The sequence below is a fragment of the Bos mutus genome, chromosome 6 (genome assembly GCF_027580195.1).
Source record: "Bos mutus isolate GX-2022 chromosome 6, NWIPB_WYAK_1.1, whole genome shotgun sequence".
Lineage (NCBI taxonomy): Eukaryota > Metazoa > Chordata > Mammalia > Artiodactyla > Bovidae > Bos > Bos mutus.
This window is the reverse complement of record NC_091622.1, coordinates 22121009-22147748: the sequence shown is the minus strand read 5'-3', so window position 1 is coordinate 22147748 and position 26740 is coordinate 22121009. Positions and strand designations below refer to the sequence as shown.

The 26740-nt window shown below is 40.1% G+C and overlaps 1 protein-coding gene across 1 annotated transcript in view; it reads right to left on the bottom strand.

Annotated features, from left to right (window-relative positions):
- MANBA (mannosidase beta) overlaps positions 1–26740 on the bottom strand; it is a 125701-nt gene that overhangs the window by 40685 nt on the left and 58276 nt on the right. Inside the window, exons 10-11 of the mRNA XM_005899815.2 lie at positions 25371–25457; positions 21371–21538 (exon numbers count right to left, since the gene is read on the bottom strand). Of these exons, the coding sequence (XP_005899877.2) occupies positions 21371–21538; positions 25371–25457 (255 nt within the window). The remainder of the gene's footprint in view (positions 1–21370; positions 21539–25370; positions 25458–26740) is intronic.

The following is a 26740-nucleotide window of genomic DNA, read 5'->3' as shown; positions in this document are numbered from 1 at the left end:
CTTCTCCAATGCAGGAAAGTGAAAAGTGAAAGTGAAGTCGCTCAGTCGTGTCTGACTCTGTGCGACCCCATGGACTGCAGCCCACCAGGCTCCTCCGTCCATGGGAGTTTCCAGGCAAGAACACTGGAGTGGGTTGCCATTTCCTTCTCCAATGCAGGAAAGTGAAAAGTGAAAGTGAAGTCGCTCAGTCATGTCTGACTATTAGCGAGCCCATGGACTGCAGCCCACCAGGCTCCTCCGTCCATGGGAGTTTCCAGGCAAGAGTACTGGAGTGGGTTGACATTGCCTTCTCCGTTTCATAATGAATCATAGCTTATACCTCACAGCTGCTGTTCCTAATCTTTTCCAATCATGTCTTACCTACACTTGACCTTCCCCCATCATGGGTAGTATACAGTCTGGTACAGAATTCTGGCCTAGTGACATTTTGAGCCTAATAAGTTTTTGTTTTGTGTATGTATGCTGTGAGTGGGGGAGGTTTTATATCAATACACTCTATGATGTTGAGCAGCATACCTGACCTCTACCTACTAGACACCAGTAATACGTAACCCCCACTCCCCTCAAAAAATTCTACAGACATTGCCAAATGTTCTCCTGTATCTTGGGAACAAAATCACTTCCACTTGAGAAACAAAGGTCTAATGGTTTAGAATGGGCTATGGATCGTTTCTTGGCCTTTTGGCTATAATTAAGTGTAGAATGGGATATGGAATCAGAGGAACATGAGTTTAAATCTCAAATTAGAATCATATTGTTTTGGGACAGGTCTAAGCCTCAGTTGTCTTATCTGTAAAATGGGGATAATAAATAGTACTTCTGTCATCGGGCTATTGTGGAATGGTAAAAAAAAAAAAAGGAAATGTGTGGAAGAGATGGCTCAGGGTCCACTGAAATTCATATTTCCATTTCTGTAATTTGGAGCTGCCTGTAGGATGTGGCTTCTTAACCTATTAGAAGTCTGTGAGACTACATTCTCGTTGTCTTCCCCAGTTCACAGGCAAAGGCCTAGGAGATGGTGGAGATGGAAGGAGTCTGGGTCTCGAAAAACAGGAGAGCTGCCTGCCCATTAGAAACAGCCATTCTGTAGTGTTACTCAGTAAAAAAGAAACTTTTACTACATAAACCACTAAAACGCTGCAGTTTGTTACAGCAGCCAGGATATAATTATTTAATCCAGTACCTAGCGCTCAAAATGTTTTAATTATTATCTCACTTAATGAACTGACTTTCTATTTCATTGAGAAGAATCATTCATTTAGCAAGTCTCTCTCAAGTGTTTACTGCGAGTCAGGCATTTTTCAGCAAGAACGAGAGAGAGAATCTATGGCAATGTCAAGTATTAATGCATCAAATCTCTGCTGAGCATTTACCATGCACCAGGTATGCAGTTTTTGCTATATACTGGAGGTTCAGCAAGGAACAAGGCAGACATGCTGACTGCCCTCTTAAAAGTGTAGACTGAGGGGGGCGGTCCTAAGACGGTGGGGGAATAGGACGGGGAGACCACTTTCTCCCCCACAAATTCTTTGAAAGATCATTTGAATGCTGAGAAAATTCCACAAAACAACTTCTGAATGCTGGTGGAGGACACCAGGCACCCAGAAAGGCAGCCCATTGTCTTCAAAAGGAGATAGGACAAAGTTTCTAAACACCAGGAAACCCTCTCACCGGTAGGTTTGTGGGGAGTTTTAGAACCTCAGAGGGCAACATAACCGGGAGGAAAAAAACAAATAAATAAAACCCACAGATTCCGCACCTAACCACAACTCCCAGTGGAGAAGCCCAGACGCTCGCATCCACCACCAGCAAGTGAGGGCTGAACAGGGAGGCACGGGCTGCATTGCTTAGCCTAAGGACTGGGCCTGAATGCCCTGAGGACAATCTGAGGGAGCTAACATGAGACAGCAACCCAAACTGTGGGATAGCCAGAGAGAAAGAGAGAAAAAAGACAAAGAGAGAGAGAGAACTTTCCCGTAAAAAGCTCTAACCTAAGGCACTGCCCAGAGAAGGCAATGGCATCCCACTCCAGTACTCTTGCCTGGAAAGTCCCATGGACGGAGGAGCCTGGTAGGCTGCAGTCCATGGGGTCGCGAAGAGTAGGACACGACTGAGCGACTTCCCTTTCACTTTTCACTTTCATGCATTGGAGAAGGAAATGGCAGCCCACTCCAGTGTTCTTGCCTGGAGAATCCCAGGGACAGGGGAGCCTGGTAGGCTGCCGTCTCTGGGATCACACAGAATCGGACACGACTGAAATGACTTAGCAGCAGCAACAGCAGCAGCAAGGCACTGCTGGCCCGCTCACAGAACAAAGGACTGAGCGAATACCAGAGGAGAGCTAGCCAGCTGAGGACCAGCCCATCCCCCACCAGAGGCAAGGAGGCAGCCGGGCGACAGCCAGAAGCGGAAGGCAAGGGGCAAACTCGGGCCCAGAGACAGCATCCTCTATTGTGAGCAGGCTCCCAGTTGCTAACCAAGTCTTCCTGGGATCCTGGACGGTTGACATTTGCCAGAAGGGTTGCAACCATAGATCAGCTCCCCAGAGGAGACACACAGCACAACTGAAATGGTGCTCCCGCTGTGCACCCAGGAAACCCAAATGGCCGGGACAAGGCAGGTGATAAGATGCACTGCCCACCTGGGGACTGTGCGCTCACCAAGCACCTGATCTCCTGAGCTGCTCAGACCTGGGAAGGGCAAAAAATGCAGACCCAACGGAGTCTGTGCCTTTGTGGAGTACACGAGAACCTGAACCTGAGCGGCTTAGACCTGGGAAGTGCACGCAACCCAGGGCCCACTTTAGAACGTTCCCCTGCAGAGCAACCTGGAGCCTGAGCAGCGTAAACCAGGAAAGCACACACGCCGTGAGTGGGGGCAAACCCAGTGTGGCCCAGACACTGCAAGCACTCCCCACACATGCCAGTGATATTTGTTTGCAGTGTTCCTCCCTCCCTGCAGCACAACTGAACAAATGAGCCTAAATAAATGACCACCTTCGCATCCTTGTGTTAGGGCAGAAATTAGACACTGAAGAGACTTGCAAACAGAGGAAGCCAAAATAAACAAAGAAGAGGGAACTGCTTTGGAAGTGACAGGTGCAAGAGATTAAAACCCTGTAGTTAGAATTGACTATATTGGAAGGGGCCTATACACCTTCAGAAGAAGTATAAGCTGGAACACGGAACTATCTGAAACTGAACTGACCCCTCAACGGCTCCAGAGTAAATTCTAGATATATCTTACTATTATCATTTTTTTAATTTTTAAGTTCTTTATCACTCCTTTAATTTTCATTTTTAAAACCTATTACCTTGTACAAAAAAAAAGACCTTATTTTTAAAGCAAATTTCATATATATATTTTATAATTTTTGCAATTTTGTTTTGTTTTTTTAATATTGTATTTTTTAGAGTCTAACCTCTACTCTAGATTTTTAATTTTTGCTTTTTGGTATTTGTTGTCAATTTTGAACCTTTAAGAATCCAATCTTCAGTACCTATTTTTACTTAGGAGCATGATTATTGGCTTGATTGCTCTCTCCCCTTTTGACTCTCCTCTTTCTCCCCCAGGTCACCTCTATCTCCTCCCTCCCTATTCTCTTCTCTACTTAACTCTGAATCTCTTTGGGTGTTCCAGAATGTGGAGAACACCTAGGAAACTGATTACTGGCTAGACTGGTCTCTATCCTTGTGACTCCTTCTCCTCTCCTCCTGGTCACCTCTATCTCCTTCCTCTCTCTTCTTCTCTATGTAACTCTGTGAACCTCTCTGAGTGTTCCAGACTGTGGAGAGCAAATAGGGAATTGATTACTGACTAGATTGCTCTCTCCCCTTTTGAATCCCCCTCTTCTCCTCCTGGTCACCTCTATCTCCCTCCTCCCTCTTCTCTTCTCCATGTAACTCTGTGAACCTCTCTGGGTGTCCCTCACTGTGGAGAATCTTTTCACCATTAACCTAGATGTTTTATCATTGGTGCTGATGGAGAAGTCTTGAGGCTACTGTAAGAATAAGACTGAAAGCCAGAGACAGGAGGCTTAAATCCAAAACTTGAGAACACTAGAAAACTCCTGACTCCAAGGAACACTAATCGACAAGAGCTCATCCAAAAGCCTCCATACCTACACTGAAACAAGCTCCACCCAAGAGCCAACAAGTTGCAGAGCAAGACATACCAAGCTAATTCTCCAACAACCCAGGAACACAAACCTGAGCACTAAAATACAGGCGGCCACAAGTCACACCAAACCCACAGACACCTCAAAACTCACTACTGGACACTTCACTGCACTCCAGAGAGAACAGATCCAGCTCCACCCACCAGAACACCGACACAAGCTTCCCTAACCAGGAAATCTTGACAAGCCACTCATCCAACCCCATCCACAGAGAGGAAACTCCACAATAAAAAGGAACTACAAACTTCCAGCATACAGAAAGGCCACCCCAAACACAGCAATCAAAACAAGATGAAAAGGCGGAGAAATATTCAGCAGGTAAAGGAACATGATAAAAGCCCACCAAACCAAAGAAGAGGAGATAGGGCGTCTACCTGAAAAAGAATTCAGAATAATGATGGTAAAAATGACCCAAAGTCTTGAAAGCAAATGGAGTTACAGATAAATAGTCTGGAGACAAGGATTGAGAAGATGTAAGAAAAGTTTAACAAGGACCTAGAAGAAATAAAAAAGACTCAATCAATAATGAATAATGGAATAACTAGACCAAAAGCACTCTGGAGGGAACCAATTGTAGAATAACTGAGGCAGAAGATAGGAAAAGTGAGGTGGAAGATAGAATGGTGGAAATAAATGAAGCAGAGAAGAAGAAAAGAATTAAAAGAAATGAGGACTACCTCAGAGACCTCTGGGACAATGTTAAACACCCCAACATTCGAATCATAGGAGTCCCAGAAGAAGAAGACAAAAAGAAAGACAATGAGAAAATACTTCAGGAGGTAATAGTTGAAAACTTCCCTAAAATGGGGAAGGAAATAATCACCCAAGTCCAAGAAACCCAGAGAGTCCCAAACAGGATAAACCCAAGGCAAAACACCCTAAGATACATAATAATCAAATTCACAAAGATCAAACACAAAGAACAAATATTAAAAGCAGCAAGGGAAAAACAACAAATAACACACAAGGGGATTTCCGTAAGGATAACAGCTGAACTTTCAATAGGAACTCTTCAGGCCAGGAGGGAATGGCAGGACATACTTAAAATACGACAACCCAGATTACTGTACCCAGCAAGGATCTCATTCAAATATGAAGGAGAAATCAAAAACTTTACAGACAAGCAAAAGCTGAGAGAATTCAGCACCACCAAATCAGCTCTTCAAAAACGCTAAAGGATCTTCTCTAGAGAGGACACACAGAAAAGGTTTATAAACTCGAACCCAAAACAACAAAGTAAATGGCAACAGAATCATACTTATCAATAATTACCTTAAATCAATAATTACCTTAAATTATTGGTAATAAGTTGAATGCCCCAACCAAAAGACAAAGACTGGCTGAATGGATACAAAAACAAGACCCCTATATATGCTGTCTACAAGAGACTCACCTCGAAACAAGTGACACAATACAGACTGAAAGTGAAGGGCTGGAAAAAGAGATTTCATGCAAATGGAGACCAAAAGAAAGCAGGAGTAACAATACTCATATCAGATAAAATAGACTTTGAAATAAAGGCCATGAAAAGAGACAAAGAAGGACACTACATAATGATCAAAGGATCAATCCAAGAAGAAGATGTAACAATTATAAATATATATGCACCCAACATAGGAGCACTGCAATATGTAAGGCAAATGCTAACAAGTATGAATGGGGAAATTAACAGTAACACAATAATTGTGGGAGACGTTAATACCCCACTCACAACTATGGATAGATCAACTAAACAGAAAATTAGCAAGGAAACACAAACTTTAAATGATACAATGGACCAGTTAGACCTAATGATATCTATAGGACATTTCACCCCAAAACAATTAATTTCACCTTTTTCTCAAGTGGACATGGAACCTTCTCCAGGATAGATCACATCCTGGGCCGTAAATCTAGCCTTGGTAAATTCAAAAATTTGAAATCATCTCAAGCATCTTTTCTGATTACAATGCAGTAAGATTAGATGTCAACTACTGGCATCACCGACTCAATGGACATGGGTTTGGGTAGACTCCAGCAGTTGGTGATGGACAGGAAGGCCTGGAGTGCTGCAGTTCATGGGGTTGCAAAAAGTTGGACACGACTGAGCAACTGAACTGAACTGAAAGGAAAAAAACCACTAAAAATACAAACATATGGAGGCTAAACAACACACTTCTGAATAACCAACAAATCACAGAAGAAATCAAAATATGCATAGAAACAAATGAAAATGCAAATACAACAATCCAAAACCTATGGGATTCAGTAAAAGCAGTGCTAAGGGGAAGGTTCATAGCAGTACAAGCCTACCTCAAGAAACAGGAGAAAAATAAAATAAATAACCTAACTCTACACCTAAAGCAACTAGAAAAAGAAGAAATGAAGAACCCCAGGGTTAGTAGAAGGAAAAGAAATCATAAAAATTACCGCAGAAATAAGTACAAAAGAAACAAAGGAGACCACAGCAAAAATCAAAAGCTAAAAGCTTGTTTTTTGAGAAGATAAATAAAATAGATAAACCATTAGGCAGACTCATCAAGAAAAAAAGGGAGAAGAATCAAATCAACAAAATTAGAAAGGAAAATGGAGAAATCACAACAGACAACACAGAAATACAAAGGATCCTAAGAGACTGCTATTAGTAACTATATGCCAATAAAATGGACAACTTGGAAGAAATTGACAAATTCTTAGAAAAGTATAACTTTCCAAAACTGAACCAGGAAGAAATGGAAAATCTTAACAGACACATCACAAGTACGGAAATTGAAACTGTAATCAGAAATCTTCCAACAAACAAAAGCCCAGAACCAGATGGCTTCACAGCTGAATTCAACCAAAAATTTAGAGAAGAGCTAACACCCATCCTACTCAAAATCTTTCAGAAAGTTGCAGAGGAAGGTAAACTTCCAAACTCATTCTATGAGGCCACCATCACCCTAATACCATAACCGGACAAAGATGCCATAAAAAAAGAAAACTATAGGCCATTATCACTGATGAACATAGATGAAAAAGTCCTTAACAAAATTTGAGCAAACAGAATCCAACAACATATTAAAAAGATCATACATCATGACCAAGTGGGCTTTGTCCCAGGGATGCAAGGATTCTTCAATATTTGCAAATCAATCAATGTGATACACCACATTAACAAACTGAAAGATAAAAACCATATGACTATCTCAATAGATGCAGAGAAAGCCTTTGACAAAATTCAAGATCCATTTATGATAAAAACCCTCCAGGAAGCAGGCATAGAAGGAACATACCTCAACATAATAAAAGCTATATATGATAAACCCACAGCAAACATTATCCTCAATGGTGAAAAATTGAAAGCATTTCCCCTAAAGTCAGGAACAAGAGAAGGATGCCCACTCTCACCACTACTATTCAACATAGATTTGGAAGTTTTAGCCACAGCAATCAGAGAAGAGAAAGAAATAAAAGGAATCCAGATTGGAAAAGAAGAAAACTCTCACTGTTTGCAGATGACATGATCCTCTACATAGAAAACCCTAAAGACTCCACCAGAAAATTACTAGAGCTAATCAATGAATACAGTAAAGTTGCAGGATATAAAATTAACACAGAGAAATCCCGTGTATTCATATACACTAACAATGAGAAAACAGAGAAATTAAGGAAACAATTCCATTCACCATTGCAATGAAAAGAATAAAATACTTAGGAATAAAGCTACCTAAAGAAACAAAAGACCCGTATATAGAAAACTATAAAACACTCGTGAAAGAAATCAAAGAGGACCCAAGTAGATGGAGAAATATGTTCATGGATCGAAAGAATCAATATAGTCAAAATGAGTATACTACCCAAAGCAATCTATAGATTCAGTTCAATCCCTATCAAGCTACCAATGATATTTTTCAGAGAACTAGAACAAATAATTTCACAATTTGTATGGAAATACAAAAAACCTCAAATAGCCAAAGCAATATTGAGAAAGAAGAATGGAACTTGAGGAATCAATCTGCCTGACTTCAGACTATACTACAAAGCTACAGTCATCAAGACAGTATGGTACTGGCACAAAGACAGAAATATAGATCAATGCAACAAAATAGAAAGCCCAGAGATAAATCCATGCACCTATGGACACCTTATCTTTGACAAAGGAGGCAAGAATATACAATGGAGAAAAGACAATCTCTTTAACAAGTGGTGCTGCAAAAACTGGTCAACCACTTGTAAAAGAATGAAAACAGAACACTTTCTAACACCATACACAAAAATAAACTCAAAATGGATTAAAGATCTAAAGTTAAACCAGAAACTATAAAACTCCTAGAGGAGAACATAGGCAAAACACTCTCTGACATAAATTACAGCAGGATCCTCTATGACCCACCTCCCAGAATATTGGAAATAAAAGCAAAAACAAACAAATGGGACCTAATTAAATTTAAAAGCCTTTGCACAATGAAGGAAACTATAAGCAAGGTGAAAAGACAGCCTTCAGAATGGGAGAAAATAATAGCAAATGAAGCAACTGATGAAGGACTCATCTCAAAAATATACAAGCAACTCCTGCAGCTCCATTCCAGAAAAATAAGTGATCCAATCAAAAAATGGGCCAAAGAACTAAACAGACATTTCTCCAAAGAAGACATACAGATGGCTAACAAACACATGGAAAGATGCTCAACATCACTCATTATCAGAGAAATGCAAATCAAAACCACCATGAAGTACCATCACACACAGGTCAGAATGGCTGCTTTCCAAAAGTCTACAAGCAATAAATGGTGGAGAGGATGTGAAGAAAAAGGAACTCTCTTACACTGTTGGTGGGAATGCAATCTAGTACAGCCACTATGGAGAACAGTATGGAGATTCCTCAAAAAAATGGAAATAGAACTGCCATATGACCAAGCAATCCCACTGCTGGGCATACACATCGAGGAAACCAGAACTGAAAGAGACACATGTACCCCAATGTTCATCACAGCACTGTTTATAATAGCCAGGACATGGAAGCAACCTAGATGTCCATCAGCAGACGAATGGATAAGAAAGCTGTGGTACATATACACAATAGAATATTACTCAGAATTAAAAAGAATGCATTTGAATCAGTTCTAATGAGGTGGATGAAACTGGAGCCTATTATACAGAGTGAAGTAAGTCAGAAAGAAAAACACCAATACAATATATTAACGCATATACATAGAATTTAGAAAGATGGTAACCATGACCCTATATGCGAGAAAGCAAAAGAGACACAGATATAAAGAACAGACTTTTAGGACTCTGTGGGAGAATGCAAGGGTGGGATGATTTGAAAGAATGGCATTGAAATATGTATATTATCATATGTGAAATAGATCGCTAGTCCAGGTTTGATGCATGAGACAGGGTGTTCAGGGCTGGTGCACTGGGATAACCCTGAGGGATGGGATGGGGAGGGAGGTGGGAGGGGGTTCAGGATGGGGGAGACATGTACACCCATGGCTGATTCATGTGTATGTATGGCAAAAACCAAAATATTGTAATTAGCCTCCAATTAAAACAAATAAAAAAGAGTAGACTGAAATCTAGTGGCGAAACCAAATGCTGAGCAAGTATAAAAGTGTGATGAATGTTTTAAAGGAGAAGTGCAGGGCTCTTTCAAAATATAAAACATATTGCAGAAAGCCAATAAGGCCTCCCTGAGAAATAGGTTTTCAGAAAATAATTTTCTCAACTTTTCTCCATTAGAATTCTTACTTCTTCTTGGTATATTCACCCATTTTTTTCTTTTCTCATTTCTCTTTTGTCACTGGGTGAAAACCCTTATTCTTTCTCTTTGCCAGCTTCTCCATAGTCCTCTGGTCGTCTTTTGATTTCATTTTGGAATTAACACCAGTAAATTATCGTCTGCTCTTTTAAAAAATCTCTCCACTGTCCTTTCCATCAGCTTAAGGACTTTCCATATCCTAATTAAAAAAAACAAATCCCCCAATCTCTTGCAGCCCATCAGATTTCTTTACCACCCATTCCTTTCTCAACCCCTGTCACTCAATTCCTGAGCATTCCAATCCACTGAAATTGTTTTTGGATTTTTCATAAACTACCCATGAACTTCTATTTCCCAAATGAAGCAAGAGTCCCCACACTCTTCCCCCTCTGGTATGCAATAAATGACCTACTTACTACTTTCTGGCATTCTCCCCACTCCTGACTGCTTGTTCACTACTCTTTCACATTCCGGTTTCCCCAAACCTTTCCGATCATTCCTTCTCCAGCTCCCCTCTCCATTCTTGGATGGACGTCACTCTCTTCAGCCTCTCCTGCTCTATACCTTTTCCCAAGGCTGCCCTCTTACCAATGTTCTGATTGCTCCCAGATCACTTCACCCTCATATTTCAGTTTCCAATAACCTGGCTCCAGATTCCACCTGGCTTGTCCTGCCGACATCTCAAATCTAATCTTTCAAAGCAGAACACCTTATTTACTTATCCCAAACCTACTTGCCTATGCCTCCTACCTTCATAAAAAGTGCTTAAGTAGGAATCATCTTCCATTTATTCCTCTCTCTCACATCTCACACTCACTTGCTCGGGATCAATTTTTTTTTTTTTTTCCCATCACCTCATTTCCAGCCCCACTACCTATGACTTATATGACCTTGAACAATTCATCTAACCCTCCAGTGTCTTCATCTCTAAAATCAAGATTACATTACTTACATTCCAGGGTCCTTAAATAAATCCTACAAAGCACCTTTATCATTACTATGTTAATATAATAAGCATAATCTATCAATGCCTGGCATATAATATTCCCAATAACTTGGAATTTTCAATTATTATAACTCGTTTTCTCACCTAGAATCTCTCACCTCACTAGTTCTTTGTTAGTAATAGTACCAGAAAGGGAAAGATATACCCAACTAAATGCAGATTTCCAAAAGACAGTACAGAGAGACAAGAAGGCCTTCTTCAATGAACAGAGTATAAAATTAGAAGAAAACAACAGAAGGGGAAAGACTAGAGATTTCTTCAGGAAAATTGGAGATATCAAGGGAACATTTTGCCCAAAGATGGGCACAATAAAGATTAGAAATGGTAAAGACGTAGTAGACACTGAAGAGATCAAGAATAGATGGGAAGAATGCACAGGACAAGGGAGAAGTATGTAAAAAAAGATCTTAATGAACTGGATTACTACAATGGTGTGGTCAGCCAGAGCCAGCCATTCTGGAGTGTAAAGTCAAGTGTGCCTTAGGGAAGCACTGCTGTTAATAAAGTTGGTGGATGTGACGGAATTCCAGTAGAGCTATTCAAAACCCTAAAGAATGATGCCATCAAGGTGTTGCATCCAATATGTCAGCAAATCTGGAAGACTGAGTAGTGGCCACAGGACTGGAAAAGGTCAATCCTCATCCCAATTCCCAAGAAGGGTCGTACTAAAGAATGTGCTAACCATTGGACAATTGCACTCCTCTCCCATGGTAGTAAGGTCATGCTTAAAATCTTGCATGCTAGGCTTTAGCATTATGTGAACCAAGAACTTCCAGGTGTCCAAGCTGCGTTTAGAAAAGGAAGAGGAACCAGAGATCAAATTGCCAACATTCGCTGGATCATAGAGAAAGCTAGGGAATTCCAGAAATATATCTACCTCTGTTTATAGACCATGCTCAAGCCTTTGACTGTGTGGATCATAATAAACTGTGGAAAGTTCTTAAAGAGATGGGAATACCAGACCATCTGACCTGTTTCCTGAGAAACCTGTATGCAGGTTAAGAAGCAACAGTTAGAACCCTGTATGGAACAACGGACTGATTCAAGATTGAGAAAGGAGTATGACAGGGCTGTCTGCTGTCACCCTGTTTGTTTAATCTATATGCTGAACACATCATAAGAAATGCCAGGCTTCATGAGTTACAAGCTGGAATCAAGACAGGCAGGAGAAACATCAACAACCTCAGACATGCAGATGATACCACTGCATGTGAAGTGGTGAAGAGGAACTGCAAGTTCCTCTGCAAGTGCAAGTGAAGAGGAACCAAAGAGCATCTTGATGAGGGGGAAGATGGAGACTGAAAGAGCCAGTTTAAAACTGGATATTAAAAAAAACTATGATCGTGGCATCCGGCCACATTACTTCATGGAAAATAAAAGGGAAAAAAGGTGCAACTAGGGACAGATTTCCTCTTTTTGGGCTTTAAATTCACTGGAGATGGTGACTGCAGCCATGAAATCAGAAGATGTTTGCTTTTTCGCAGGAAAGCCACAACAAACCTAAACAGTGTGTTAAAAAGCAGAGACAGTACTCTGCCAACAAAAGCCCGTAGAGTCAAGGCTGTGAGAGCTGGACCATGAAGAAGGTGGAGCACTGAAGACCTGATGCCTTTGAACTGTGGTGCTAGAGAAGACTCCTGAGAGTCCCTTGGACAGCAAGGAGATCAAGGGAAATCAACCCTGAATACTCATTGGAAGGACTGATGCTGAAACTCCAGTATTTTGGTCATCTGATGCAAACAGCTGACTCATTGGAAAAGTCCCTGATGCTGGGAAAGATTGAGGGCAGTAGGAGAAGAGGGCATCAGAGGATGAGACGGCTGGATGGCATCACCAATGCAATGGACATGAACTTGGGCAAACTTCGGGAGATGGTGAGGGACAGAGAGGCCTGGTGAGCTGCAGTCCATGGGGTCACAAAAAGTCAGACATGATGGGCTGACTGAACAACAACAATAGTACCATCTAGGACATGGATCATATAAAATTCCTCCCCTCCCCACAAATGTCTACTAGCTTCCCACTATCTACTGAATGAAGCCCAACTCCCTAACGTGATTCAAAGTCCTTTGAAGATTTGTTTCCAAACTGCCTTTTCTGTCTTTGACTCTCCACACCAATCCACAAGTCCTTTGCTTCAAGCACTGGGCAGTGCTTGCTGCTTCCTATCCATCCCTGTTTTCACATCTTTTCACCTTTCTTGACATGGCCTAAAATACCTAAAGAACAACCACTTTGCCTCAAATTCTACCCTACCTTTAAGGCTTGGTTTGAATGTCACCTTATAATTGAAAGCCTTTCTAGATCCTTCCAGTTAAAACGACTGGTTCTTCCATACAATTGCTAACATTTTGGACTACATTTTTCATAGCACTTCTTTCACTCGGCCATGTGGAGCTGGTATTTCTTTTCATGTCTCCCAAGAGCTATAAGCTCCACGAGGATAACAGGTTCCCCACAGCATTGAGAACGAGGCTTTGCTCCTAGAAATATATATCCAGCAAATTCTGGTTGAATTTTAAAATATTAAAAAGCATGGTAAGATTATAGGGAATAAAATTTTAAACAATATTCTATTATAATGGCTTTAAAGTAAAATTGGAAAAGGCTGATCAACTGATCTTAACAATCAAGCTTGATTGGTTTCCCTCCATTATTCCAGATTCTTGAATAATTTGATAAGTTAAGCCAGTCAGTAAAATTACTAAAGAGTCTCTGCCTAAAAATATCCACCTGTGATAATGCACTACGATTTATTTCCATTTTTGTATAATTGCTGCTTTTTGTTTGATTTTTAGTCTCAGATCTCACAGATGATTTCTTTCTAGATCATGACCTTAAATGGTTCTTTGAACCAAGAGATACCTTGGTTCAAATAACCATTTGAACAGAGAATGTTTAGAGAATGACTGTTCTTTAAAAAGCATGAATTGCAAAAGAAGACTGATCATTTTGTAAGTGTGTGGATGAACCAATTTACGGTCCTTTTCCTTAAATGCTTTGTGTGCTGGGTCTGTGTGCTCAGTTGTGTCCAACTCTCTTGCGACTCCATCGACTGTAGCCTGCCAGCCTCCTCTGTCCGTGGAATTTTCTGGGCAAGAATGCTGGAGCAGGTTCCCCTTTCTTACTCCAGGGGATCTTCCAGACGCAGGGATTGAACCCACGTCTCCTGAGGCTCCTGCATTGGTAGGCGGATTCTTTACCACTGCACCACCTGGGGAGCCCAAATGTACGTGACTCCTAAATACTTTATACTTTGATACAAATGACAACAGTTATGACTATATAGCACTTAATCCTGTCCATCTTGAAATAAATTAGCAAACATCACTTACTGCTCACAAAATCATTAAAGAAAAAAAAAAAACAAAAACAAAAACACAGATTCCCTTGAGAAATTCCCTGGTAATCCAGTGGTTAAGACTTGGTGTTTTCCCTGCCATGGGCCAGGCCCCTGGTTGGGAAACTAAGATGTCACAAGCTGTTTGTAGAAGGAAGGGAGGGAGGGAGAGTGGGAAGAAAGAAAGGAGGAAAGAAGTGGTTCCTGTTCAAGATGGCAATATAACTATGTTTCTAAAAAAATAACAGCTTGTAAAAAAGTTAAATAAATAAAAACAAAGATCCCTTGTGAGAAAAGCATCAAGCTTCCATTTAAAAGATGGATAAGAAGTGGTACACACAGACTAATTTTTTTTAAGTTCAACAGTGTAGTGTTAAAACCAGAGATTGCTGAGGGAAACCAACGAAGATGATACTGATGATAAGCATTAAGTCAAAGTCCGCTGTGTGCCAGAATCTGTGTAATCACCTTCCATCCACTACCTCACTTAATCTACACAACATCTTTTAAGAGTTGCTGACTCTTAGATGGGAAAATGGAGATTAAGTAATTTATCCAAGTTTACTATGGACAGTATGTGGCCCAGCCAGGACTTGGAGTCACGTGCTCTTAAGCACTAAGCTACGAAATGAAAATTCTGACATTAACATCCATTGTGTAAAACTGTCAGGTACGAAAAACATGATACCAATACTGTGAGTAAACAGAAAAGTGTTCTACATAATGTTAAAGCTTATACCATCACATTTTGTGAATTAAAAAACTCTTCATGACACATGACTACTTAGCATAACAGATAAGCAAAAACTTTGAACCTATGTTTTTCATGAATCCTCACTGAAGTTTCTTCACATAAAGATCTCTCAGTCTGAACAGATGCTTCCAGCTTACATATTCTAAAATAAAGAATGTCGACTTACATGGATACTTCTAAATTCTAGATGCAATACTATGTTTCTAGAAAACCTAAGTATCTATAGCTTTAGAAGTTATAAACCCAAATTGGACACTAACTACAGGAAAAATTAAATACATGAGGGTTAAAAAAAAAATATGCACCCTAGGATGCAGATTGGCGCAGTCCCTGTGGAAAACAGTATGAAAGCTCCTCAGAAAACTAAAAACAGAATTACCATACGATTCAGCAAAGCCACTCCCAGGCACATATTCAGACAAAACTATAATTCAAAAAGATACATGCAACTCTATAGCCATGACATGGAAACAACCTAAATGTCTATCAGCAGATGAATGGATAAAGAAGGTTTAATGCATATATACAATGGAATACTGCTCAGTCATAAAAAAGAGTGAAATAATGCTATTTGCAGCAACATGGATGCAACCAGAGATGATCATACTAAGTGAAGTGAGAAAGATAAATATATGATATCGTTTATATGTGGAATATGAAATATAATTCAAATGAACCTATGAAACAGAATCACGGACATAATGAACAGACAGGTGGTTGCCAATGGAGTGAGAGTTGGGGGAGGGATAGAGTGAGAGGTTGTGGTTAACAGATGTAAGCTTTTATATATATATTCATACAATGGATAAATAACAAAGTCCTACTGTATAGCACAGGGAACTATATTCAGTATCTTATAATAAACCACAGTGGAAAAGAATATTTTAAAAAGGGTATGTGTGTATATATATATGTGTGTATATATACCTGAATCACTTTGCTGTACAGCAGTAATTAATGCAACATTGTAAATCAGCTGTACTTCAATAAAAAACAAACTAAAATAAAACCTCTGCCCACCCCCCAAGTCATTGTTACATGTCCAGTCTGGCATGTCCAGACTGTTACATGGGTGAATTTGTCTCAGCAAAGCCAATAATCTCTATTTTATTTATATTGTTCCTAGACATTAAAATGGAAAAGGCCCCTAACTCATTCTGTGAGGTGAGTATTAGCACATGCACCCCAAACACTACAAGCTGGGTCCCATGGCCCAAATATTTCTTGCAAGGAGATGCAACCAGTCCATCCTAAAGGAGATCAGTGCTGGGTGTTGGAAGGACTAATGCTGAAGCTGAAACTCCAGTCTGGCCACCTGATGTGAAGAGCTGACTCATTGGAAAAGACCCTGATGCTGGGAAAGACTGAGGGCAGGAGAAGAAGGGGACGACAGAGGATGAGATGGTTGGATGGCATCACCAACTCAATGGACATGAGTTTGGGTGGACTCCGGGAGTTGGTGCTAGACAGGGAGGCTTGGCATGCTGCAGCTCATAGGGTCGCAAAGAGTCGGATATGACTAAATGACTGAACCGAACTGAATAATTATGTTTAGGTAACATTTTTAATACTGAATATAAATGTTATGAGACCCAACATCCATTCTCCTATTTCTAGAGTCCCCTCGTCTTTCTTTGTGAGTCTCATCTACTAGATTCAATTTTTAAAAACAAATTTGGCTCCTCTAGGAATGAGTTTACAATTCTTATCACCTCTGTCACCAGCCACCCAATTCTACTCCTGGGCAACAGGTGGTGGTTTAATTGCTCAGTTGTGTCTGACTCTTCGAGACCCCTTGGACTGTAAACTTCCATGCTCCTCTGACCATGAGGTTTTCCAGGCAAGAATACTGGAGTAGGTTGCCATTTCCTTCTCCAGTGCATCTTTCCAACCCAGGGATTGAACCTGCATTTCTTGTGTCTCCTGCATTGAAGGAGGATTCTTTACTTACTGAGCTATTAGGGACCAATTTTACTTGTGAATATAAATTTTAAAATCCTACCAAAATCTTAGCAAATCAAATCCAGCAGGGCAAAAGAACAGGGCATTATGACTAAATAGAGCTTGAATTATGACTAGCTTATCATTAGAAAATTAATTCACAGTGGTCACTATACTGGGGCTTCCCAGGTGGCACTATTGGTAAAGAAACTGCCTGCTAATGCAGGAGACATAAGAGATGCAGCTTTGATCCCTGGGTCAGGAAGATCCCCTGGAGAAAGGCATGGCAATCCACTCCAGTACTCTTGCCTAGAGAATCCCATGGACAGAGGAGCTTGGCGGGCTACAGTCCACAGGGTCCCAAAGAGCTGGACACGACTGAGCAACTTAGCACATGCACAGTCACTGTATTAGTATCTTAAAGAACTAAAAGGCAGGGGAGGGAAAGAAGCAGGGTATCAATAAAGCATCTAATGCAGACATTCTCAGCCTTTGGGGATCCATGGATAGCCTCCAAAGAGTTCATGACAACCTGTGATTCAAAGTGCAATATTGGTGTACATGTGCTAAGTTTCACAGACAGGTTAATTCTCAAAGAAGTCAATTCATGAATCCTTTCATATGTTGCATTACTGGACTGCACTAAAAAAAAAGTACAGAAAAATATACATCAATATTCAAACTGTTGCATTTTCAAAACAGATTCTTAAAATTCTACTTCATTAAAAAGCATGGCAGGGCTTCCCTGATGGCTAAGTGGTGGAGCACTTGTCTGCCAGTGTGAGGGACATGGGTTTGATCCCTGATCTGGGAAGATCTTACCTACCTCGGAGCAACTAAGCCCGTGCACCACGATTACTAAGCCTGTGGTCTAGAGCCTGAGAGTCGCAAATACTGAGCCCGTGTGCTGCAGCTACTGAGCGACACGCCCTACATCGTGTGCGCAGCAGCAAAAGAGGCCGCCACATTGAGAAACCTGTGCGCCCCAAGGAAGGGTAGCCCCCTCTTCCACAACTAGAGAAAGCCCGCACAGCAAAGACCCAGCACAGCCAATAGTAAGTAAACAATTTTTTTTTTTAAAAAAAAAGCATGACAGGCACACCATTTTTCCTAGGAACCTAGAGGTTATCATACTAAATGGAGTTAAGTCAGAGAGAGAGAGACAAATATCATTATACCACTAATATGTGGAATCTAAAATACAAACTGATGTATTTTACTATGAAACAGAAAACAGACTCACAGATATAGAGAGTAGACTTGTGGTTGCCAAGCGGGAGGGGAGGTAGGAGAGGAAAGGAACAGGAGTTTGAGATTAGCAGAGGCAAACAATTATATACAGGATGGATAAACAATAATGTCCTACTGTATAACACAGGCAACTGTATTCAAGACCCTATGACAATCCATATGCAAGAGAATATGAAAAATCATATATATTATAGATATAACTGAGTTATCTTGCTACATGGAAGAAATCAACACAACATTGTAAACCAACTATACTTCAACAAAACTTTTTAAAATATCCAAAAAGTGGAAATAATACAAATGCCCATCAACTAATGGATAGACAAATGTGGGATACCCGTATAATAAAATACTATTTGACAATAAAAAGGAATGAAGTACTGATACATGCTACAACATGGATGAAACTAAAATATTTTGCTAAGTGAAAGAAGCCAATCACAAAAGACTACCTATTGTGTGACTTTACTTATATGAAATGTCCAGAATAGGCACCTCCATAGAGAAAGAAAGCAGATTAACATTTGCCTGGGAGAAGGCGGAACACAAATCGGGAATCAGTGTTAACAGATGCAGTATATTTTAGATAGCGATGATAGTTGCAAATACTGAAAATATACTAAAAACTACAGTGGAGTTCATGTCACGCGATAGAAAGCAAAACTTTCCTGCCAGTGACATGGAGCATACGGAAGAAATGAGTTTCATTGTTCTGAGCCATGGAAATTTGGGGTTTGTTGTGTTATCACAGAATACATTAGCCTATTTTAATAACGTAGCCAATAAACAGACATTTCCTCTATCTACCTACAAGTTAAGTCAGAAAACCCATGCCCTCAGAATCTCTAGACAAAATTCCATCATCCTACATTCATCAGGTTATAGGCCTCTGTATCAAAGCGAACTTGATTGGATATGAATCTCTATATGTGACCGAATATTACTATTTGAAAGTGTCATGAAACTCAGTGAGGGCCTTAAAACCTGAAAATACACAGTAGATACTGAAATATAAACATTTAGTTTTATTTTCTATGATTTTACTTTGTCATCATTTTAGACAACAAAAAAGGGAAGATTAAATGCTGGATAATTGCATTCTTATATGTCAAAAAATTTCTTTTGCTATTTTGAAAATTAAAAATCACTCAAAGAATTATAATGCCTTTAATACTAGTGTATAAGCATTAGTACATCACATTTAAAGTGAATTAAACAATGATCCAATTTTAAAATTACACAGGGTGATAGAAGATATATTGTATATGTATCTGCCAAATCACTTTATCATAAAGTGATTTTCAAATGCATCATTTCTTCTATTTTCAAAAACCCTATCCATTAAAAAGTTCTATTATCACATCTTTCATTCAGATTTTCCTAATTATTATTATGGATGTTTTGTGAATTGTATGAGGTTACATGTGATCATTCTATGTCTTACTTTTTTTCCTTTTAAAGCTCACAGGAAGATTTCCTCTTAGACTATATGTAAGTAGTCAAGGACCTTAGGGTTACAGAAATTATATCTTAGAAAACCAAAACCATGTTTCAGATTTTTAATGTCTTGAAATATCCCTGCCAGTGTTATAATTGTCATTCCCACCAAATATTGGGATTCTCTTATTAATTGGAGAAGGCAATGGCACCCCACTCTAGTACTGTTGCCTGGAAAATCCCATGGATGGAGGAGCCTGGTGGGCTGCAGTCCATGGGGTCGCTAAGAGTCAGACATGACTGAGCAACTTCACTTTCACTTTTCACTTTCATGCATTGGAGAAGGAAATGGCAACCCACTCCAGTGTTCTTGCCTGGAGAATCCCATGGACGGAGAAGCCTGGTGGGCTGCCGTCTATGGGGTCGCACAGAGTCGGACACGACTGAAGCGACTTAGCAGCAGCAATCTATTAATTGTTGTGGTAGTCATTTGATGGCAAAGCAAATCTAATGGGATATTTAAGTGTATACATTTTTTAAAAGGCAGGACAGGCCCAGCATTTTTACTACAATTGAAGGTTTGGGGCAACTGTGCCTCCAGCGAGTCTATCAGTGCCATTTTCCTACAGCATCTGCTCATTTTGTATCTGTGTCACATTTTGGTAATTTATACAATAACTCCAACTTTTAAACTATTACTATGCTTGTTATAGTGATCTGTTATCAGTGATCTTTGAGGTTATTACTGTAATTGTTTTGGGACACCACGAACCCCACCCACATAAGATGGCAAACTTAATCCTTAAGTGTCGTGGGTGTTCTGACTGCTCCACTGGCAAGCCATTCCCCCATGAGGGACTGAAGAGACCAGCCATTCTCTTCAGGCCTTCCTGTTCCCTGAGACACAACAGTATTGAAATTAGGCCAAGTAAGTGTTCAAGTGAAAGCAAGAAAATATGCCTCTCCTTGAAATCAAAAGCTAGAAATGATTCAATTTGTGAGGAAGGCATGTCAAAATCCAAGATAGGCCAGAAGATAGGCCTCTTTCACCTGAGGTCTATTCACTTCTATTCACCAGCCAAGTTGTGAATGCAAAGGAAAACTTCTTGAAGAAAATTAAAAGTGCTACTTCAGTGAAAACATGAGTGATAAGAAAATGAAACAGTCTTATTGCTGATATGGAGAAGTTCTGGATAGATCAAAACAGCCACATACACTCTTAAGCCAAAGCCTATTCCAGAGCTGGGCCCTAATTCTCTTCAATTCTATGAAGGCTGAGTGAGAGAGGTAAGGAAGCTACAGAAGAAGAGCCTGAAGCCAGCAGAGGTTGGTTCATGAGACTTCAGGAAAGGAGCCATTTCCATAACATAAGAGTGCAAAGTGAGGCAACAAGTGCTCAATGTAGAAGCTGCAGCAAGTTATCTAGAAGATCTAGCTAAGATCATTTTATTACTTCTGGCACGGCAAGCATGAGCACAGCATTGTACTGGTTCTTTCTCCCCCACATCCCAGTTCCTACTGGGATGACACAGACGGATTCATTGAGTGCTACGCATGTACTAAGCTGTGTTACACTGAGGCACGCTGAGTTTAGGGACTCCACTGCTTTTTAAAAAAATTTTTTGGTCACACTGAGAGGCACATAGAATCTCAGTTCCCCGGCTAGGGATCCAGCATACAGCCCCTGCACTGGAAGCATGGAATCTTAATGATTGGACCACCAGGGGAGTCCACGAACTTACTTCTAAGACAATCGTTCGGATGTTTTTCACGTACAGTGTCACATAGTCTTTGATGTAGGTTTGCAAGTAGCCGGGCTTTGTATCATACCAACCCATCATTAGTGCAGCTTCATTTTCATTATTCCCACTCCATGTGATGATGGAGGGATGAGATTTCAGTCTCCGGACCTAAAATTGAAGAAAACATAAGACAATTTTCAAATGCTCAACATAAAAAGGCTCAGAGTTGCAATTATTCATAAAATTATAACCATTGCCTTTCTGCATGTGTATTTTTACATGTCAGAAAACTCATCAGAAAATGAGCAGTAATGTTACATGTGGGAAGACATTTTAAGAAACCTCTGACATTCTTTTTATCTACATCTTATAAACATTGATAAAATACGGTTCCTCTTCTGTTTTATAAAAACTGATGAAAATATAATCCCTTTTACTAAAAGGGAAAAATAAATCAACTCATCACTATCTGGCCCACCACAAAAAGGTTCTAAGAAATACAAAGGGCAGGAGACATTACATTACAGAGGTTAGTTTCTCAAAAGCCAGTTGGAGTTTTTGAGGAAGAAACAAATAAGACAAAATAAACACTACTGTGAGAGAGGGACTGAAGTCCCACACAGTCTCCAGCAAGATCCGAAAACCACCAGGACAGGTAGAGAGGGCTTTACAAAGCGAGTGAGTACCACAAGAGATTCTGGAATTTACAAAGACATGAAGCATTCTAAAGGAAAAAAGATTAAGACATCAAGAGTCTGTCCTCTGAAATAACTATGTCATATCTTAAGACTTTGGCCACTTGATGGGGAGAGCTGACTCATCGGAAAAGACCCTGATGCTGGAAGGGATTGGGGGCAGGAGGAGAAGGGGACGATAGAGGATGAGATGGTTGGATGGTATCGTTGACTCAACGTACATGAGTTTGAGCAAACTCAAGGAAGTCTAGCATGCTGCAGTCCATGGGGTTGCAAAGTGTTGGACATGACTTAGCGAATGAACAGCAATGTCTTAAGAAATCAACTAAGGTTAAGTCACTGAATATATCTAAATACAGAAAAAGAAATTGAGGAATCTGAAAACCCTGCATGATCTGGGCTCACTGTAGGCCAGCCCTTCACAGAGGGGAAAGGATTCAGTTCTTCTGACACACTGGAAGATAACCCAGCAGAAGAAGGCAATTAAATCTCTTTGAGAACAGAGTGAGTCAATGGTCAAGAGAAATTCTTTTGGAACATGTTTTAGCAATATAACCTCATTGGTATTCATAGCTTCTCTTGCACTGGAATGGATGATTACATGATGGGTTTCAGCTGGTGTTCTCACTGTGGTCTCCATTCAATATGCTAAGTAATTCACATGTGAAATAGAGATGTATTAAGAATCAACTTCGGAGAAGGCAATGGCAAGCCACTCCAGTACTCTTGCCTAGAAAATCTCATGGACGGAGGACCTTGGTAGGCTTCAGTCCATGGGGTCGCTACTAGTCGGACACAACTGAGCGACTTCACTTTTCACTTTCACGCATTGGAGAAGGAAATGGCAACCCACTCCAGTGTTCTTGCCTGGAGAATCCCAGGGATGGCGGAGCCTGGTGGGCTGCCGTCTATGGGGTCACACAGAGTCGGACACAACTGAAGCGACTTAGCAGCAGCAGCAAGAATACCTTAAAGAGATGTATGTCATTTAAAAAATTAAAGTTTGTGCTTTTTCTAAACTAGTCTTATAAACAGTATTTCCTTATTTGCCCCTGGAAATACCGTTTCTAAGGTAGCTTCCCTGATAGCTCAGTTAGTAAAGAATCTGTCTGCAATGCAGGAGACCCTGGTTCGATTCCTGGATCAGAAAGATTGCTGGAGAAGGGATGGGCTACCCACTCCAGTATTCTTCGGCTTCCCTGGTGGCTCAGCTGGTAGAGAATCCACATGAAATGCAGGAGACCTGTGTTTGATCCCTGGGTTGAGAAGATCCCCTGGAGAAGGGAAAGGCTACCCACTTCAGTATTCTGGCCTGGAGAATTCTGGCCATGGACTATTCAATCCATGGGGTCACAAAGAGTCAGACACAACTGAGCAATTTTCACTTTCACTTTTCATATACAGGTAAAAGAGGGCTATGACCAACTGTGACAGGCATGCTTCTGGTACTGACGAAAATACAAATACCGAAGAGACAAAAAACTTCAGTGACTCTATGCTCACACACCCTTCAAACTGACCTAGAATTTTATGATGAGCTTTACTTTAAAATTTTAATAAACCCTGCACAAAAAGTTCTCTTTAATAATACATAAAAGAACTGAAAACGCATAGATATATTTTAATTGTGTGAAGGAAAATTTAAAATAAGACTGAAATGTTTACAACCTACATAACTACAATTAATATTTTAAAAGTTATTCATTCATCCATCCACTTATACATCAGATGACTAATACAGCCGGGTCATGGGGGAACTTGCCCTAAGCCTCAGGGAGATTACAACCTTGATGGAGTGACAAAACATTGAACAAGTAATTTCAAGTGTGATGTATGTCACAAAGGGAAAATGACCTAATCTAGACTTGCAGACATAGAAAGTTTCTTCCCAGAGAGTCATGCCCAAGGTAAGACGAGTCAGAAAAAGAACGACTGAGATCACCCACAGAGGAGGGTAATAGGGCAAGGCATTCCAGGTCAGGGAAAGTACGGGGAATATGGTATCTAACGAGGCTGGGGAGACAGGCAGAGACAAGATAGTGCATGGAGGATCTTTAACTGTATCTAGAGGGCTCTGAGTAAGGGATGATTCAATGCTCACTTTCTAAACTTAGGAAAAAACGGACACAGAAAACAAACTGTGACCCAGTGAATTATTATTATAAGGCAATCACACTTGCAACACCATCCAGACTAAGAAAACTTCACCAAGACCCCAGGAGCCCTCATGTACCCCTTCCTAATCACAGTCCTTCCTTCCTTCCAAAAGTAACCACTATCTTGAGTGTCATAATATTTTTTTCATTTCTTTTGGTTTTCCCCACAAATACACATTCACAGACACCAATTTTAACTTACAGATTTTAACATACTCGGTGGATTTCGATCCACTGACATTCTTATCCTTACTGAATTTCAAATTGTCCCACTTATAGATTTTAACATACTTATAGATTTTAACATACTCAGTGGATTTCAATCCACTGACATTCTTATCCTTACTGAATTTCAAATTGTCCCACTTTTGGTCGGTCAATCTCATCAATATTCTTTTAACATATCTTTGGTAGCCTCCTTGTTATTTGTATGCCAAAATATTCCAGCATCATCTTCTGTTCCAGACCTGGAACCAGCCATTTCTCTAAGAACTCTTCTCTTAGTGGGAAAGACTATTTCAATACAAGGATGCTCAATTTGACTAGGCTGTTTACTCTTTTTAAGACTTTTCAGTGAACAGAGCTAGGATATAATCACTTCTTTGCATTTATAGATCTATAAATACAAGGTATTTATATGTGGAATGCAACAGAAATCAAGGAGTTAAGAATCAAAATTTTTGGCCTGAGAAATTCGAAGACCGGTATTGCCATTTATTGAGGTGGGGAACACAGCAAGAAAAGCAAGTCTGGGGAAGGTAATATAAGTTTGGTTTAGACATGTTACATTTGAGATTCCTATTACACCTCCAGGTAGGGCTACCAAGCAGGGAGCTGGATAATAAGAACCAGGAATTCAGCAGAGAAGTCAGGGCCAGGAATAAATCTGACAGTCATCCACCAATAAGTGGAATGAGAACCATGAGACTGGATGGACTCACTCAAGGAGTCAATCACCTGGCTGATTTTTTTTTTCCCCATGGGATTTAATAAAGAGAACAAAAAGAAAGAGAAGAAATTAAACACAGCATTGTAAATCAGCTGTACTTCAATGGAATTTAAAACAAGAAAAACAAGGACAGGTTTAACAAAATGCAAAACTAAAACTTAAGCCTTTACTCCTTCTTGGAATGTTACGTAATGACATACCTGGTGAGTGACTTCTTCTCTCACGGAATCCATGAAATCCTTATCAGTTGGGTAAAGCGCACAGGCAAACATGAAATCCTGCCATATCTGGCAAATCAAATAAGAGGCAACACAGTACTTCCATAGGTTTCATTGCACAGAAGGAAAGTCTTTGTCCTAAACCTTGGGCATTATCTTTCACGCAAACGAAAATCAACTCAGCCCGATGTATGTGACCATTTTAGCAGCACAAGGCATGGGGCACTAGGAAAGGCACTTTACAAACTCACCAGAGCCATAGGGAAACCTGAGAAGAGAAAATGTTAGGTGGGCAGAAAAGAAAAAAAAAAAAGAGGAATGCAAATAAGGAAATAGTGCTTGTATTGTGGAGAATGTGAAATTCAGTAAACATTTCTCCCAACCTCTCCTCATTTCTAATTCATTCTAATTTTCACCAGGAATTTGGTTTTGAGAAATGGTCCAGACTGTTAAGAAATGCACTTTTTTAAAAATCGAAGAATTAACTTTTCATGGCCAAAAGGATCCCTTTATGGACATTTTAGAGGAAACCACGTAAGTGCAACTGGGCTTCCCAGGTGGCGCTAGTGGTAAAGAATTCACCTGCTCATGCAGGAGACGCTAAGAGAAATGGGTTTGATCCCTGGGTTGAGAGGATCCCCTGGAGTAGGAAATTGCAACATACTCCAGTATTCTTGCCTGGAGAATCCCATGGACGGAGGAGCTTGGTGGACTATAGTCCACAGGTTGCAAAGTGCCAGACACGACTCAGGATGCACCCTTCAGGGAGACCACAAGGAGCGTGGTTTAGAGCACAGCGCCGTATCTGTCGGCCTGAATCAGAACTGCAGTTCCACCATATACCCACTCTGTGAGTTTGGGAAAGTTAGTTAACCTCTCCACATGCCAGTAAAACGGGGATAGAGAACAACAGTAACTCCCTCATATGCTGGGCATGAAGATGAAATAAAATAATAAATGCAGAGCACTGAGAACAATGTCCAGAATATTCCAGAATATTGACACATCATGACCATCAGCATTATCAATATTATTAAAATTACTACTCTTCTATGAAGTGCTTTATATTTTAGAACTGTAAGACTAGAATTAAAAGAATATATTTCCTTTGCTTAACCCTCACCAATGCAAACTATGTTCAGAGGTACTTAATGACAGTATTAAGCACATCTTTTAAAATGTAATCATTTTTCTTCTCTCTAGGTCTTGTTAGATCTCCTTAAAATTAAAATGTTTTTAATATTTTACTTTCCTTTTTATGCTTAACCTATCACAAAGAGAGTTACAAAGAAAATATAGATATATGCTTAGATATAACCAATATGCAGAATGTCTAGTATTTTAAAATAAAC